The 18,980-nt window shown below is 41.7% G+C and overlaps 1 protein-coding gene across 1 annotated transcript in view; it reads left to right on the top strand.

Annotated features, from left to right (window-relative positions):
- Nucleotides 1-11,208, top strand: part of OGFOD1 (2-oxoglutarate and iron dependent oxygenase domain containing 1) — a 690,104-nt gene extending 678,896 nt beyond the window's left edge. The window contains 1 exon segment of the mRNA XM_044081419.1: nucleotides 10,913-11,208. Coding sequence (XP_043937354.1) covers nucleotides 10,913-11,074 — 162 coding nt within the window. The 3' untranslated portion in view covers nucleotides 11,075-11,208.
- Nucleotides 11,209-18,980: the final 7,772 nt, after the last annotated feature.

Genomic DNA, 18,980 nt, shown 5'->3' with positions numbered 1-18,980 from the left:
GCACTTGTAATGCTGAAATGTCTTCTCCCACTGTCATGCTGCTTGTGGTTCCTTCTAGAACAGGGAACGTCATCAGTCTGAACAGAAGGGTATTTGGGTTCTGACCAAAGACAAATTTTTGGGAACTATGGCTGTAGACATTCTGCAGATTAGTTTTTGCCATCACACCCCAATCTAAAGTCATTTCCCAGTAAAATCCACTGCTAAGTTTTGCTTTTTGTTTCTGGTAGCATCTGATTGTGTCTTTCTAGAAACCTTTTGCTCCACAGACTATAAGGTGCCATGGTTGTAGCTTCAGTACTGAAGTTCTTTGCCATACCTCTAATTGTTAAATTCTCCACCTTTGTTACTGCGCAAGTTCTGAGGTGGGCCGTACTTGCTTATCCTCCCAGTGAATACATTTGCGATTTCTGATGGCATCTTTAATTTCATAATGTTTCTGCCATTGAAACTTGGAAATGGATGTGTGATGTTAAGGTACCAAGTCCCAGGTCTAAGTTCATTAAAAGTCCTCAGTAATTGACTCACTGTACTCCGAGACCAGCAGCGTGTCTACATTGGGCATAACTTTCAGTTTGGTGAACTTCAGGCAAACCTAACAGTTGTCAGTAGTCCATCAGGATATAAATACATTCAATATCATTGTTTAAACCTTCTGCCTTTCCTCACTGAGCACATGCTTTGAAACTGTAAAAACCTCATTCTCACAGTGACTCTCCTTAAGGTCTTTGTCTAGAATGTTGACACAGTAATGTCCAGAGCAATTGCATTTGAGTTACTAGTTGTTTAACTATCAATGCTTTGGCAGGCAACTCCAGTGGCACAGAGGGACAAAGCCATGAGTAACAGCACAAGTGGTCTGATATCAATTAGTGGCTTTGGGCTTGATAGTGCTAAAAAGGAGGATGGGTGTGCCCATCCTGAGAGGGAGGCAACAGTCAGGAGGCATTCAAAGCAACAGTCCCTCGTAGAAGTGGTGGTGCTGCAAGAGGCAGTCCCAAGATGGTATTCAGCTGCAAAGCTGCTTCTAAGGTAGCTCTTATTGTGAGTACACAGGAATGTGCACCTGCATCAGGGAGGATATTGTTGTGGTCCCCACAGTGATGCGAGTCATACTTCCTCTCTCCTAAGTTGAGGGTGTTTATAAATACATGTAAGTTGAACTAATGAACATTAGATTGATGTATATATAATTGACACATATTCGTGTATCTCAAAAAGATTGACACGCCAGTGTGCATGCTCTGGAACATAATCACAGTACATCAAAACTAGAAACAGTCATAGTTAGCACTGTGGCATAGAGAGATAAAGCCCTAGCTCTGGCATGGGTTTATATCGTAACATCAAATGCTCCAAATCTCGAATGACATAATATCGAAATGGATTCATCGAACCATCAAAAAATTGAATCCATGTCAATGGCAGTTACCAAAGGTGATAGGTAACATTAAGGGTGTAGGTAGGGGGCAAGCACCCCTGCACCCCCCCACATGGGGAGCTGCTCCCCCCACACCCCCGCTACTTAAATATACCAACTCTGACGTTGCGCTACAGTGTAGGAAGCGGAAATCTTCCATTTCCGCACTGCAGCGCACTTAACTGCGATCTCTGAAGAGGTACGTTTAAGTGGCAGGGGGTGTGTGGGTGCAGGGGTCTTGCTCCCCTGCATGGAGCAATTTGTCATCTGCACTCTGGAAGGCCCCCCCCCCAATTCGATGATGATCGTGTTACCCTGCTGCAGTCATCACACTTGGGTTATCCTGTCGTCAGGCGGTCCCGCAGTCGGCCGGAATTCCAAAGTCTTGGTCCGGCGTCTGTTGCTGTCGCCTCTTCCCTGACATCAGTGCACCAGGGGTATATATAATGCAACTGACACCATTTTCTTCAGTCTTTCTTGCCGCGCGGTGCCCGAAGCAGAAGCAGTTCGCAAGTGCTGGTCGGCCGACTCCTGAGATTTTCGAATTCGAATTTCAGACCGAAGTCTTCTATAAAGCTAAGTACCCCGCTGGGGAAACTTTTCTTGCCTCAGACCGATGTCAGAAAAAGTTAACAATTGTATTTCTTGTGGGAAGCAAATACCTCTTAAGGATTTTCATTCTTATTGCATAGCTTGCCTAGGCCCAGACCACGACGTCACTTCTTGTCGGTTTTGTGCTAGGTTTAATAAGTGTACTATTAAAAGACGCTTTGATTTCGCACGACACTACGGTAGGAGATTTAACTACAACATGCCGTCAGAGCAACCGACTACCGGTGTGCACAAAAAACGCAGGGATAAGGACAGGCAGCCCAGGCCTAAGCCAGATTCTGAGGCCTCAGCTGATCCGGTCTCCGGTCCTCAGTGAGGCTCCGCCGCAGCCCCTGACTACCGCAGATCTGGAACCCGAGACCGCTACGGAAATTTTGACAGAATGTACCAGGCCGACACAGCCTTTTACTTCAGGCCCTTCCGACGACTTTGCTTCAAAAGACGTCGGTGCTACAGAAACGCCATCAGTTTCTGAAGGCGTTTTCAGACCAACGACTCTCACCATTAAAACGTTTTTTAAGGCGAAGACTCCTTCTAAAACTAAAAGGACTGCACTTCAGTCTCCTGTTCAAGGCCCTATGCCTAAGAAACAGATGCACAAAATGGCTGAAGATTTGTTTTCTTTAATCAGGGGTTCACAGCTCCCTCCTGACAAAAGGCCTAGACAAGAGGAAGATTTTGCTTCCTCTGAGCAAATGTCCATTTCTTCAGACTCCTCTGAGGACCAAGACTATTCCTTCTCTCCTTATGAAGATTCTGATGCTGAGGACTCTATTCCCTCAGCTTCTCCTACTGAAGACTACTCCTTTGGGGAAACTTTACACACTATGAGGGAACATTTTCACTGGGAATGTCAAGACTACTCTGATTCAATGAAAAGGCTCAGAGAGTTTCTTTTACTCCCCCAACACAGACCACTTGCCATCCCACCAGTTTTGGACATTGTGGATGATGTCTATTTAGAATCCAGTTTCAACCCAGACTCTCTATCTCCTGCTCTGGCTAAGCCTGACAGATACTACAGAGTGCCTGATTCCCACAAATTTCTTTACAAAAGCCCAGGAGCTGACCCAGAGACTATCTCCCAGGGTCCCAAGGGGGCTAAGGCTTCTATGGCTAAAAACCCAGTACTTTCTGAGAGGGATTCCAGAGCACTAGACAGGTGGGGGAAAAAGGTTTACACCTCAGCCACACTAGCTACGAGGGCACTGAATTGTCAATTTCATATGCTTAAGTATCAGCAATTTCTAATCTCTCCGTTAAAGCAAAGAATAACCACTCTCCCTCAACAATCTGAATTGAAAGAAGTACAGGATCTGTTGCACGCCACTGAGCAAGTGGGCAAACATACCTAACATTGTGGGTTTGATTCTTTGGAGGCCTCCTGCAGAGCAGCTGTCACTTGGTCTGTTATACGTAGGCATGCTTGGTTAAAGGAACAAACTCTGCCTGATCATGTTAAAGCAAAACTACTAGATGCTCCTTTACAGCAGGATGTTCTTTTTGGAGTTAAAGCAGAAGAAGTTTTAAAGAAAATGGAAGATAAGGCAAAATCTATGCAGACAGTCTGATTTCCTACAAGTGCAACCCCCTCGCTTCAGCAGAAACTGGCCAACAAAAAATTGGTCCTTTCCAGCCACTGACAGACCGCAGAGGGGTAAATACAGATGCCTAAGGGGCAGAGGACAACCACAAGCCCAGTATAAACCTCGCCAGTGGGGCACTACAACACAGAAGGGAGGAGAAGACAGGTCTCAATCCACCAGAAGGCAAATTCAATGACTTGCACCTCATCTGGCCAAGCAATACTCTCTTGGCAGCCCCCTTGGGGGGAAAACTCGCACTTTTTGCAGACAACTGGCAGATAGTCACAAAGGACAAATGGGTCCTAGACATAATTTTACAAGGATACAGATTCCACTTTCACACCTTGCCAATGAAAAGAGGAATGTCAAACCTGCCACAAAATCAATGGGCAGAGGCACAAAAGCAAATTACAGCTCTCATGGACAATGAGAGCCATTCATCTGGTACCTACTCAAGAGCAAGGCCAAGGATTTTACTCAAGACTCTTTGTAGTGCCCAGAAAGGACAATGCCTGGAGACCAATTCTGGACCTTTCAATTCTAAACACTTACTTACAAGTGCCCAAATTCAAGATGCTAATACTACAGCAGCTACTTCCCATGTTGGGCAAGGAAGCATGGCTAGTAACGTTGGACCTCAAGGAGGCATACCTGCATGTCCCTATCAGATAAAGTTGCAGAAGATACCTCCGTTTCATTGCAGGTTCAACCCATTACCAATTCTCTGCACTGCCCTTTGGCTTATCTACTGCGCCCAGAGTTTTCACAAAATGCCTGGCACCAGTAATTGCAATCTGCAGACAAAGAGGAATTCAAATATATCCATACCTGGACGACTGCCTTATCCAAGCAGAAAGCAAAGACATTCTCTTACAACATCTGGCCTTTGTAAAGCATCTACTAAACTGCCTGGGGTACACAGTAAACGAAAAGAAGTCAAAACTAGTACCCTCACAAAAAATGACATTTCTGGGTGCCAGCTTGAATACAACGGCTCAGAAGGCTTATCTTACGCCAGACAAGCAACTACAACTAACTCAGTATTTCAAGAAAATGGCAACAAAGACCCAATTAACTGCAAGAAAAATTCTGCAGGCTTTGGGCTTCATGGCATCTTGCATACTAATAATACCATTTGCAAAGCTGCATATGAGGAAATTACAGTGGTACCTAAAAAGTGTATGGTCTCAACACAGCCACAGCTTGGACACAATGATACCTCTCATTCCCTGCCTACAACAGGAATTTATATGGTGGTCACAGGCATGTCACCTCAACAAGGGTCAGCCTTTCACCTTGCCCCCCAGCCAGGCAGACTATCACAACAGATGCTTCAGACTACGCACGCCTGGGGGGCACACATGGCAGGACAATGTATTCAAAGCCTATGGACTGCAGATCAAAGAATTCTGCACATAAATCAAAAAGCGATGCTAGCTGTACAGAAAGCTATGACCGCCTTCAAGGATCTATTACATCCAGGACAACTTGCAATAAAGACGGACAACACCACAGTAATGTGGTACATAAACAAACAAGGGGGTACACATTCCTACCCTCTATGCAGGCAAGCAATGATCTTATGGAACACAGCTCTGGCCTACCAAGTCCAGTTACAAGCTCAATTCCTGTCAGGACAGAAGAACACATTGGCAGACGACCTCAGCAGAAACATCAAAGATCCCCACGAGTGGAAACTAGATCCACAAATATTTGCAATGATAACTCAAAAATGGGGCCTTCCAAACATAGACCTGTTTGCCAGTCCTCAAAACTACCAACTGACAAAATTTTGTACAAGGACATTCCACCATCAAGCTTGGAAAGTGGACTCTCTCTCTTTCAGTTGGAAAAACCTGACAGCATATGCCTTCCCTCCATTACCTCTCCTCACAAAGGTTCTTTTGAAGGTCAAAAAGGAGAGGCCACGACTGATTCTCATAGCCCCAGACTGGCCATGCCAGCACTGGTACCCGCTATTGAAAAATATGGCCCACAGCCCACCGTGAATATTGCCTCAAATACCCCATTTGCTCACACAACAAAACAATCAGATTCTTCGCAACCATCTCAAAACTTTAAATCTGGCTGCATGGCAAATCAACTAAACATCCAACCAGCCCCTCTTTCACAAGCAGTTCTGGATGTAATTCTGGAAGCCAGGAGACCAAGCACCAGGAAGGCTTATTCGGACAAATGGAAAAGGTTTTGTGCCTGGAACCAAACTAAAGGCCAAGACACAATTCAGCCTCACATGCCTCACATTCTACAGTATTTAGCTGAGATGTTGCACAAAGGACTTTCCTTTTCCTCAATTAAAATCCATGCTTCAGCTATTTCAGCTCACTACAACACGGATCCACCTTTATTTTCACATCCTCTTCTAAGGCAGTTCCTCAGAGGGGCAAAAAACATTAGACCACCCAGGAGAGCTCCTACACCAACATGGGACCTCAACTTTGTTCTGGAAAAACTAACACTACCTCCCTTTGAACCAGCTTTCTCTGCAGATCTTCAGTTCCTGTCATGGAAGACTGCCTTGCTTCTAGCAATAACTTCAGCTTGGAGAGTCTCAGAGCTACAGGCACTAATGGCAGTGGAACCTTTCCTCATTTTTCATCAAGACAGAGTTTCTCTATGAACTAATCCTTCATTTATGCCTAAGGTGGTTTCCAGTGTAGCTTTAAATCAAACCATCCACTTACCCACCTTCTTCCCCAATCCACAAAACAAAGGTGAGAGACTCCTGCATTCCTTGGACATTCACAGACAGCTTCGTTACTACTTGGACAAAACTAAGGCTTTCAGAAAAACTGACCAGCTCTTTGTATCCTATGCTACAGCTTCTCAAGGGAAGACTATATCTAAACAAACCATTTCTAAATGGATAGGTCATTGCATACGTTTCTGCTATACCCATCATGGGAAAGCAGTTCCTGCTACCATTAGATCCCACTCTACCAGGGCAACAGCTACCTCTACAGCTTTTCTCAGGGGGGTTCCAACCAAGGAAAATTTAGAAGCTGCAACTTGGAGTTCAGTACACACCTTTACCAAACACTATCACTTACCTCTTTACTCTAAGTCCAGGGCGGGCTTTGCCACTGCAGTTCTGCAGGGCCTTATTGCCTCCACTAACCCTCTGTGATACCTCCCCCCTACCTTAGCTTTGGGATTCAACCCAAGTGTGATGACTGCAGCAGGGTAACATGATGAACATAGTACAGTTTTGTACCTACCATAAATGTAGATGTTCGAGTGTTCACCCTGCTGCAGTCCAGGTTACCCTCCCTCCATCCCCTCTGATCTACTGGCAAAATCTCTTCTATGCCTTACTGATGTATTTGCTTATAGCTGAAGGGATTTTGTGTTTGTGCAGTGTTCACTCCATTTGGTACTAATTCTGACCACCTTTTTGGGGGCACCTGACATCTGGGGCAAGAAAAACTGAAGAAAATGGCGTCGGTTGCATTATATATACCCCTGGCGCACTGACGTCAGGGAAAAGGCGACAGCAACCGACGCCGGACCAAGACTTTGGAATTCCAGCCGACTGCGGGACCGCCTGACAACAGGATAACCCAAGTGTGATGACTGCAGCAGGGTGAACACTCGAACATCTACATTTATGGTAGGTACAAAACTGTACTTTCTGGGGTTCGATAAATCCACTTCAATGTTGTGTCATTCAAAATTTGGAGCGTTCAGTGTTGTGATATACATCCCTCTGGCACAAATGACCCTGGTTTGATTAGTAGCTCAGGTGTGTGTGACTTTGGCTGGGAAGGTATGGGAGTGCCCATCTCAGGGGAGGGTGTTTGTTAAAGGCAGTGTCTGAGCGGAGGCATGGTCCACAGAGGGGAGTAGCCCTCGCATGTATATCAGTGCATGCAGGGGAGGGGAAACAAGGGTAGGTTATAAAATAAGTACCCCTCAGCACGCGTGTGCACACACGCACACACGCGCACACACACACACACACACACACACACACACACACACACACACACACACACACACACACACACACAGATGTCCTTAAGATCCAAAGTGGCCTCAGTTTACACATTGAAGTCTGGGGGGGTGAAGGAGGTGCAGGTAGACCTGGCAGTGGACAGGGTCACTGGAACAGTTGGAAAGGATGAAGCAGCAAAGGGAGGAGCTGAAAAAATGTCTTTGCTTCTTGTATCCCCTGCTAAACTTGTATGTACCAAATCTGAGATTGCTCAATACTGGAGAAGGCCGTATTCCCCAACCAAATATTTATGTCAGTCTCGCACCATTCTTTCAACAGCTTTCTTGTTGACAAAGCATAATGCCAAGGATGTCTTATTTGCCAATAAAGTTATCTAAACAGGAAGTACTTTTTTTTTTTTTTTTTGTTAGTGTCGTGCATAATTTGTCCTGTTTTCCTGATATTTTTAGTCTCTTGTTGGAGTACACTGTTTTCCATCTCCAAACTTGAAAGTCTTATTTGTAAGTGTGGCAGTTTTACATATCTTTTCTGCCTCACTGTGATTCAGTTTACTGATATTACTGTTTTTTTTTTTTTTTCCAAACAGTTTGATGGTGTGAGTGTATGTAATATCAAACACAGCTGATCCTTAAAATTCTGCTACAAAAACCTGTGCAAATGAAGCCAGCTCTTTGCCAAATAATATAAACTGGCTCTGACAAATAATGATATGCTGCATTCTTCTACATCTTCAGATATTTTCCTTTCCTCAATTATTTCAACTTGTTTACTTCTGTTTGGACAACTTTTAGCCCAGTGATATCTGCCCTGATTTGCAGTAGTTTTCTCCTACCATGCATATCTACTAGATCTGTACCCCAGTAATGGTGGTCTCACTGAGCTCATTTGTCTGCCCAGCTTCCTACTTCATTCATGCTCGGATTCATTTGCTGTGTCCTTACATATTTGCAAGACTTAATGCTTTTTTTTCTGAAAATGTGCTTTACAGCTGATTTGCCATAGTTCAATACATGCTGTTGATGCTAATTTTCTTTTACATTTAAGCACCCGGTATTTAATAGCTTGAAAGCAAAGCATTGCATGTTGGGAGGATCATATTATATTTGCACATCTGACTATATCTTTGCTCAAAAATCAGTTATGTAATCTGCTGCAAAAAGTTCAGTGTCATTAATAATTTATTAATTTCTTGTAAATCAATCATTTTCTCTCTGTCAAAAACATAGCATCTTGCCTAGTTATTTAAGTGAATATATTTTATATTTTTCAAATCCTACTGATGAAAACTTTTTTTTTTTTTTGGTGTCCTAGTAAGCAACAGCTCAGGGGCATATTTTTTTTTTCCAGAAAGTAATTAGTCTGAATCTTGAACTCATTTTCCAGCTTTTTTAGGGCTTATTTTCAGCTAACAGATTTGGGATTCTGTAGATGAAAACCATCCTCTGCCAGCAGTTAAAACATTGAACAAATAAAAAAAAGTTTTTAAGATATGGAATTTATTGTCTTGAGCATCCAAGCTACATAGGCTTCCCCACAGAGATGTACACCCACAAGTCACAAGTTTAAACTGCTTCAGATGTGTACACACGTTGCCATAAGGGCTGCTGTAAAAACTGTCCAAACGTAAGTGGAGAGTTGATGCTGCAGCAGAACTCTCCCACGTAAATACAGCTGTAATGCCCAAGCAAAAGACATATAGCTGCAAACTTTATGCTCATTAAAATAGATGGACTGCGGATGCTTCTGACTCTTATCAATTTACATATTGGTCAATGTTTACATTGTCTAACACTGTCTCAAGATCTTTAATGATGGTATCATTTTTACAATTTTATCATTTAATTTGGAAATATAATTTATGCCACTTCTGCCAAGTGCCAAGATGTTTTATTTATTGCCATTAAAGGCAAAGTCTTCACTGTTGCACCAGGCATGTGTTTTTGTAGACCATTTTGGAGAAATTTCCTATCTTTTATTGAAGCAATTATTACCCAGTTGATAGTCATCAGCATAGTTGGTCATTCAATTATCATTTTCACTTGTACTGAGAAGGGTAGTCTAAAAAGTACGGATTCCAGCACAAAGCCCTGTGGAACACCACTGGTAACACCTTTTAGTTGGACAGGTAATCTCTAACCCTGACTTATGCCTGTCTTTCTTTTGCTTAGCCTGGGTGTTGGCCACTGGGCTTTATGTGGATTGACATTTAGTTTATTAATTTGTGAGTTTCTGCCTTATGTGGATTAATGTTGATTGCCTTAACAGGATCAAGATAAGTGTGTGTAGTCAGTACTTCCAAGTATTCTTGTTACTTTTTCCATGAATAACTTCAGATTCAGAAACAAGTTGCCTCCTTAACAAACTTGTATTTTTCTCAGGGCATGTAGAACTTTTGAAGGCAGTGCTTTAGTGTACCTTAACATCCCAGCAAAAAGTTGAGTATAAAATAACATCAGAGCTTGTTGTGAAAGTGACATTGCAGTTACTGGATTTCAAGGGTATAATGGAATATTTTTTACTCCTGCAATTTAGTGTCCTTGGATTGATTATGCTTAGAGTCAAAAATACTTTGTCTCCATTATTGTATTTTTTTTTTCTTTTGTTGTTACTGACCCGTTACAGGGTATGATGCCTGTGCACATGATGTTTTAACATGAATTCCATTTTCTGTACTTAACAAAAGTAGGATCCCTGTCTTACTTTGAAGTTTTGTTTCAACTTTCTTCATAACACCCCTCCTTTGTAAGTAGATAACAATACAGTCTACCATAATAATCCAGTGCACATGTCCTTGTAGTAATGTTTTGTTCAAAATGGTTGACAGGGGTGTAGTTGGTCTTTGACTCTGTATAGAAAACCATCAGCTATCCAGTCTGAACCCATGAATTTGATTTGTTTTAACTTTTTTTTTTTTCTGCAGCGCATCTGTGATAATGTAAGGTGGCATTTCTTTTATAGCTTGCTTCTTTTGTCTGTTAGTTTTTCTGCAGTTATATTTGCTGTGTACTGTAACTGGACAATCAGTTCCTTATACAGCATCTTACATTCACAACATTTCGCTTTCATTTTTTTTATGATGTAATTTTAACAATTAAATTGCTTTTGCTGGACTTTAAGATTTTAAAGTTCATAACCAGATGTGAAAGCTTTGGCACATAAGTAGCTTCTGTAGTTCATTTACTATAGACTTGTTTTTTGACTAGGTCAGCTTTTCAGAGCCAAGTCGTATCTCTTATTTATGTTGTGCATTTTATTAAATTTGTAATTCCACCAAAGGCTGTGTTCTGTTTGAGATAACACTTCTTTATATAATTTCAGCTACTGACCATTCACCCAGAAGACAATTCACTGGCCCTCATCTACAGGGATAAGGAGACATTGAAGTTTGTGAAACACATTAACCACAAAAGTCTGAACCGAGAAAAAGAAGCAACAGATAGAAATGGATACTGGGACTTTTATTTTGTCTACTATGAGTGACTGTGCTGGAGATCAATCAGAATTTTAATCAGTGTAAACAGGACTTTGAATATATGTATGCTGACCAGGAAGCTGCAGAGATGTTTTGTAATCCTAAAAAAAAGTAAAATAAAATACTCTGATGAAATTTCGCATTTTCATGCCCTAAGTTGTCCTTGACTAATTTGTAAACAGATATTGCCAACTGTTCTGGCAAAATGTTTGAATTGCACCTCCCCCCATTTGCAGAAAGTACACAATGGAGCCAGTTTAAAAGGTTATTGCATGTATTGTTCGTAGACTTTTTCATTTTACATACAAAGGAGTCATTAATTTGTTCTTGCTCGGTTAGCAGTTTCTGTGCATCTCTTTTGGCGCCTTGTATGCAGAATGGGGCATGTCACATCATGAGAGTATAAGATTCTGCTTCCAGAAAGAGAACAATTTTGTAGATCAACTTTGGCTGAACTAGGAACAAACGGCTTCTGTAATATGGCATTAACTGATTATATTCTCTTCTGATCAGAAATTTTGCTCTGGAGTATTGTACTACTTTAATCTTCTGTTAAACACTAAGTTATCTATTTCTTAACTACCATTTTCAGCTGTAGTCTTTCACAAGGGAGAAATGGAAGGTAGTAAACAGGGACTGGGCAGTCTAGAATATATATCACCATAACTAGCATAACTTGTAACTATCAGGATGGGTCATGGCCTTACTTGCAAATGCTGACCCCATCAGAGATCATTGGGGTAAGCTAGAAAGATGAAGAGGAGTTATGAAGTAATAAACTTCATATGCATCTTTAGGAGCTTGCTTTGTAGGGCTGTACGCACACATTTATTTGTGTATATTTGGTTACTTCGGTGCTTGCACTGATCGATATATATATTTTTTTTTTACACTGATCAGTATTGATTATTTTTAGGATCAGCCTGGGTATAATACAGAACATTTCACAAACAAAAAAATACAGAACTGTAAACAACAGCAGATTAGTTCAAACTAGTTACATGGAGAAACTGTGTGTGTCTGTCTATCTACAGATAGATATACATTCACATTCCAGTGAATAGGCAGAGTGTAATGCACATTACATTTGTGTCTTTAAACTGAGATATAAAAAGAATGATTTTCTGAGAGAAATGAAGTAGGCAGCAAAAGAGAGAGCTTATCACAGAGAAAGAGGAAGTAGTTGAAGAGGGCAGCCCCATGGCAGTAAGAAGTGGCAGGGAAAATGGAGGGTATAAGTGGGGGAGGCATTGTTTATTCATTTTTGTTTGCTCATTTATTAGTGTGTATTACTAGGGTATCTAACAAACCCTTGGCATAAAGATCATAGATGTAAAGTAAACACAGTTATACAAAGGAGCAAAAGACAATAAAGGACATTCAGATTTTAAACAAGTTTATTTGGTAAAGAGAAATTTAAGTATATTATGAATAGAACTGGAAATTATACAAGATTACATGGTAATGGGATTATTAATGATATTACAGACAGAAGGTGTGGGTGATACAAGGAGAGATTAATTTAGTAACTTTGAAAAGAAGAATATAGTACTGACAAGGATGGGAATCATCAGAAGGTGACAAGAAGGAATTAGCAAACAGTTAAAAATTAAATAAAAAATAAATAGCCAATAAATTAAATAAATAGAAGACGTGGCCAAGGCAAGGTTAAAGAGAATGGAGAAAAAAATTAATTTGGGCAGGAAACTTTCAGTGACATTGGAAATGACACCATTGAAAGGAAGAATTGGAATAGGTTATTACAAGATGGGGAGTAGGTATAATAGATTCGGATTAGTGCTCAGCATTACCAGAAAGCTAGGTAGAAAGATGACTGAACTAGCTTAACATTAACTAAGAGTAAAGCTGACATAGTTGTGATAGCCAAGATGTAGGCTAATGATGAGGAGGGATAGAGCTTGTTTTTAAGGTATAGTGAGTTCATGAAGGACACTGTAGGTAAAAAGAGAGGAAGATTCACAATATATATCTATATATGTCTCTCTCTCTCTCTCTCTCTATATATATATATATATATATGTGTGTAGGCTGATTCTGATGAGAAAGATTGAGCAGTAGAAAAAAAGAACAGAGAGGGCAAGAAGTCAGTGATAAGATTCCTAGTAGTAAAATTGGTAAGGGCAAAAAGGGACAGGTGGTATATTGCCACCTCCTGCAGGTCATCCAGTGCAAGTCCAGGGGATGATAACTTAGAAAAGAACAGGCTCAAGGGATGATGGGGAAAGGGGTTGTAATGTGACCTCAGCCTTCAGAGGCAGAGTAAAATATTCCTTCGTTCAAGGTTAGATTTGTGAAGATTTAGTGATACTGTATAATCTGAAAGAAGAGTCAACAAGGGTAGGAGATTTGCACTACCACTTCTGCCAGGTTTATGTTTTATTAAGCTAACGTTGATGACTTTTAAATGAGTTACTTAAGAACTACTTGGTAGGTTTAGAATTTAGAGATTTGTTTTACAACTGCCTTCAACTGTTGATGTGGAGTTTCTGCAAGACTAGCTGATTGCAAAAGTGAGTTAGAGCTTGAGTCTGTAGGCTATACTGCACACTTCCACATTGTATTTTCTGTACATAGTTGTTTTCTGTGTGCTCTTACCTTACCTTTGCTATCTTCTACACTTTGTGCTCTATCCCGTCACTGTTTCTTATTTTCCTTTTTCCCTCTGTACTCTAACCACCCCTTCCTGTTGTCCCCTGTACTGTGTACTTAGTTATTATTAGTGTTATTGAGTCATTGTTATCTTCACATAACATTTTGTTTTTATTCATAATATTGCTTGTTAACTTGCTTGTCTAATGTCATTTATATTTGTCTGGGCTGAGACTGAAATAGGTCCATTTGAATTGGTGCTCTTCCCTGGTTACCAAAATAAATAAATGACTAGGTTTATAGGCCAGGGTTCATGCAGATGCACTGCAGTGTGGGTGGTGCAAGAGAATTCACTGTTCTGTAAAGTAGATGTGAATAACCAAGTTAGGGACATGTTGTACAGATAGTCTGATGTATTCAAGGGGGAAAGTAGCATACAGGACAGGAGAGAAACATCTAATCTCATTGTACTGAAGAATGAATATGTAATAGGGCAAGACAGTGGTCTACCATCACTGTGTGCGAGACTTGTGAGAATGCATATTACGGACACAGCAGATAGTGCAAAGGTGTATGCTGTGACAGGGTGTCACTAGAGCCCTCATATCAACTATATATTGTATATTTTAAAGTCCTTTTATCTGCTGCCCAGCCAGAAGGACACAGTTTGATTCCATTGTAGGGGGTAGAAAGCGTAATTTAAGAAAATAGGAAAGAGGGTATATAGCAAGCTTACTTAGACACAAAAGGAAAACATAAAGAGAAATTTGGGTAGGAGAGGTAGGGCACAATGTTTTTGTGGGGGATAGATCCCCTATCTTTCTGTCATACATAGTGTATCAAGCAGGGATGGACTGGCACAGATTAGCAGTGGAACACATGGGATGCACAGAAACAAATATAGGGCAGACAAATGGTTGGGAATAGGTTGTGTTGTGTGTAGCAGACCACCTGACACCTAGCATAGGTGTATATTACTGGGACCCAGTAGTCCAGATAGTGGGTGGTATGGGTTATGCCCTGCTCTGGAAGCATGTTGACAGGGTCAACTAGTTCAGCAAATGTGTGATTTGCTTTAGGAGAGGCTGCTGTGTGGTGACCCAGCATGTCGGTGCTTGCTCAGCTTCTACCTCCATCACCTGTGCAGATCTGGCTGAGCTGGGGCAGGTGGTTGAAGTGGGTAACCTGCCCTAAAAGGTGCTTTAACCCTCTTTAGTAAGGCATTCACCTACCTCAGTTGCACCCTTGGTTGGAGTGGCAGCTGATTGATATACCTGAAGCTAAGAGTAAACATTGTGGTCTGCAGGAGGGAGATGCGGAAAGAAGGATGATATTACTGATGCCCCTTAAATGGTACAGAATATGTAGTGCAGGTGAGGAGATCCCATACAACTTGCTGTGCTGATGGTCACTGTCTCCTACAGCAACCAGCAGCAGTCTCGCTCTCTCCCTCTTTTTCCCTGTCTCTCTCCTCTGTCTGTGATTAAGATTAAAGGGATCTACCAGCCATCAACATACAGGTTTTTATGAGATGCAGACAACAATCCATACATACAGCTCCTGGAAAACATGTAAGGAAAAGCTTGAGATGGTGTCCACAGCCTGTGAAATTAGTTGGACTTTCACATGTGCCATGTACAGTGCAGACGATGAAAATATGGGCAATGGTGTCCACAGACTTTAATAATAATAATGTCATCCATTTGCTAACCAGGAAGCCCCACTTAGACAGACAACCCCTTTTCAGGGGTGACCCAGTAGCTTGGTTGTGACTTTCTAAAGGTCATACAGAGGCAAAGGGAATCAAGCCCCGCACCACAGGAACTACAACTCACAACCTTAACCTCTGTGACAGTTGACAGTGGCATCTTGACTCATCTTGCCAATGTATGTATTGCTTTCTGGTTTAAAGATCCCAGCAGCCTTCCCTGGCCTCACAGTACAAGATGTAAAACATCACCTTAATCTCCTGTACATGCAAGGAATAGTCTCTCTCTGAGATACTAGCATCAACAGCTTTCACCACAAATATGCAGCCAAACAAAATGACTGCCTTTGATTCATGCTTTAAACTTGACTTTTAAGTAACAAGTAGTGCCACAGCACAGCCTGATATACAGTGGATATAAAAAGTACACACACCCCTGTTAAAATGCCAGGTTTTTGTGATATAAAAAAGAATGAGACCACAATAAATCATTTCAAAACTTTTCAACCTTTAATGTGACTTATAACCTGTACAATTCAATTGAAAAACAAATCTGTTAGGGGAAAAATATAAAAAATAAAAAACGTACAGTAAGATGGTTGCATAAGTGTGCACACCCTTAAACTAATACTTTGTTGAAGCACCTTTTGATTTAATTACACCATTCAGTCTTCTTGGTGTGACGATTGGGGAGAGTTGGGCGAAGGCTGCCAGCCTAATCAAATAGAATTTGATACATAATTCTATCAATTGTATAAATAAATGTAAAATACATGCATGTTTCTTGAGTGTAAAGAAAACTGTGAAATGCGGAACTGCAAAATATGTGACAACATTGCACTGTACTGGCCCAGTGAAGCATGTTATGACCCTTTCAGGTTAGAATCCAGCTCCACTACGGCTGGATGAAGGTTTCATGCCCATTGTTTTAAGGCTAAAGTTTATGACCAGAATTTAGATGTGGAATGTGCTTTATTGCTCTAGTTTCTGTTAGAATATACATGTGAAATGTCTTCTATTGTTGTAAGTTTCTGTGCAGGTGTTAGATTGCTAAATAATGCAGTTTATTTGCCTGGGAAAACCTAAGTGTCAAAAATGATGTAATTTGGGGTGGGACCTAGCAAACATGTTTGTTAGTAATGTTTAAATACTATTTCTCAGAAGAGACTGGAAGCATTTTGACTGTGGACATCCAACTTACCAGCACTCTGCCTTATGCTCACATGTAAGTTTTAGCACTGTGATTTCGTGTAGGGAATAGTTAAAGCTAGTAAAGATTAATTAGGTATTTTTCTTTTAAATCAGACCTGTCCTATTATTTTAAGTTTCTGTGTGATCTCTGAACTCTTGGATATCTCTGTGGTGTAGTAGTTTTGTCTTGTGTTTTAATTTTTTATTATTAAATATTTTTAAAACCTTCTACCTTGGCTGATTTGTGTAGAGATAAGCTCTGGAGTACATTGCATATTTATAGAGGCTATTGTAATAGGCCACTCTAAAGTAAGCCTTGACTGTTAGTCATACTACCATTGGATAATAATTGGACACCCTTTTAAGGGCCTTTTAGTGGCTGATATTATTAACTGGGTGGTGGCAGTAATTACTACCAGGTAGTCTGGGTAAAGGGGCACAGTTGGAGAATCTGTGTCAGCCTTTCCCAGGAGTCTCTGTGAAGTTGTGTAAATACTTATCGCAAAGTGTGTGTGTGTTGTTTCAGCTACTTGGCAGGGACACGAAGCACTGGTTGGACAGAGAGGGTACTGGAGGTTTTAGCTTGCCCAGTTAGGCTGAGACCTGGACCCTATAGCTGTGCCAGTGGGGGATCTTATTGGGGACCTAGTGAGCCAAGGAGCAACCAGCCCTAGACTGACTGTGATCTCTGTGTGCACTTAAGGGAAATTGTACTTTACTGTGTATATTAGTTATCCTTTCCTCTTTTATGAGCCGACCTCCCTGATGTTGATGGTGAGGATTGAGGCTCGTTGATTGCTGGGCCAGGGCACGGTCGTCACAAGTGGTGGCAGTGATGGGATCTACTTCACATACTAATTGGCTTGTAGTGGTGTGGGTAGAGCAAATTCCTGTAGCTTATGTACAGTGATCTCTGAAAGTGTTTTGTACTCTAAAACAGCCACGCAGTGTATACTCAAAGTTCAGATCACAATTGTTTTATTTCTTTTGTTAGCTTAGTATTAGTCAGGGTGAGCAGGCAACATGTCAGCAGAAGAGTATGGAAAGCTGACAAGGAGCCAGCTTGTAGAGATGTGCCAGGCTAGGGGACTGGTGCATGGAAACCTGACTAAAGCAGACCTGATTGCAGCCTTGGTTACAGCTGCATCAGAAAACAGCAGCCTGGAGGACAATCAGACTGACAGTGGAGATACATATCCTCGGGGAATGGATAGCTCAACCTTTCTGCAGTGGACTTAAAAAAATCCAGCTGGAGCTAAAGCGACTTGAGTTGGAGGCCAGGCGTATGGAACTGGAAGCAGCTGAGAGAATGAGGAGTCTACAAGCTGAAGAACAGGAACAGGAGAGAAAGCATGAGAGGGAAATGCTGACTCTTCACCAGAGTCAGGGAGGTAATGGGGAAGGGAATAATCGGACCCCAGAAGCACAAAAGGTCAGTAAATTATTTCCACAGTTTAAAGAGGGGGATAATTTTGATAGCTTCATTCATATGTTTGAGTGGGTATGTAAACAGTATGAAGTTGACCAATGGCTCTTGGTACGGTTCATGACCCCCTTACTCCATGGTAAAGCTGTAACTTGTTTAGCAAAAATGCATGACACTGACTGTTTTGATTATACTGCTGTAAAAAGACATTTATTAGAATGTTTTAAGCTAACACCTGAAATGTATAGGAAAAAGATTTGTGAGCATAAACGCAAGGCAGAGGAAAATGTATGTGAATATGTTGTTGAACTGAGCACTTATTTTCATAACTGGGTAAGTGGATGTCAGGTCACCACTTTTGAAGGGCTGGCAGACCTTTTGTTAAGGGAACAAGCCCTTAGCACTTTGCCTGAGGACATGAGGATCTGGTTAGCTGATAAACAGTATGCTACTTAAGAGGAGTTGGGGAAGAAGGGAGACCTATACCTAGCAAGCAGGGCAGCCCTGCACAGGAAAGGGACCCCCAGTACTGCTCATGGGTCTAAAGAAACCCATGGTGGGCAGCACAGACTGCCCCAACAGAATCCGCCAGTAGCAGGGGAAGCCACTAGTCCAGGTACACGTCCAGGAGCTAGGGTTAAATGTTTTGAATGCAACCAGTGGGGCCATGTGGCATACAGATGTCCATGGAGGCAAGGTGGGGAACCAAAGGTGAGGGAGCCAGTAATTGGGAAAGACAAAATGCCAACAGTGTGTTGTCTTGAGACAACAGGGGTATGGAACTACCATCTTGCAGATGTCCTAAGAGGGAAGGATTTGGATGAGGCAGTACTATGTACTTATGCAGTTACATGCAGTGAGGCTAGGAGACAAGCATGTGGGTCTAGTAGCCTGGGGGAGACCCAGACAGACTGCATACTTGCAGCCAGGACTGCTGAGGTGGTTACTTCAGGGAGTGAGCTGCGCTTGTAGCAGTGAG

This window comes from Protopterus annectens, chromosome 8.part0, assembly GCF_019279795.1.
Source record: "Protopterus annectens isolate FY-2018-M chromosome 8.part0, PAN1.0, whole genome shotgun sequence".
NCBI lineage: Eukaryota > Metazoa > Chordata > Ceratodontiformes > Protopteridae > Protopterus > Protopterus annectens.
This window is presented reverse-complemented; position numbering and strand designations above follow the sequence as displayed.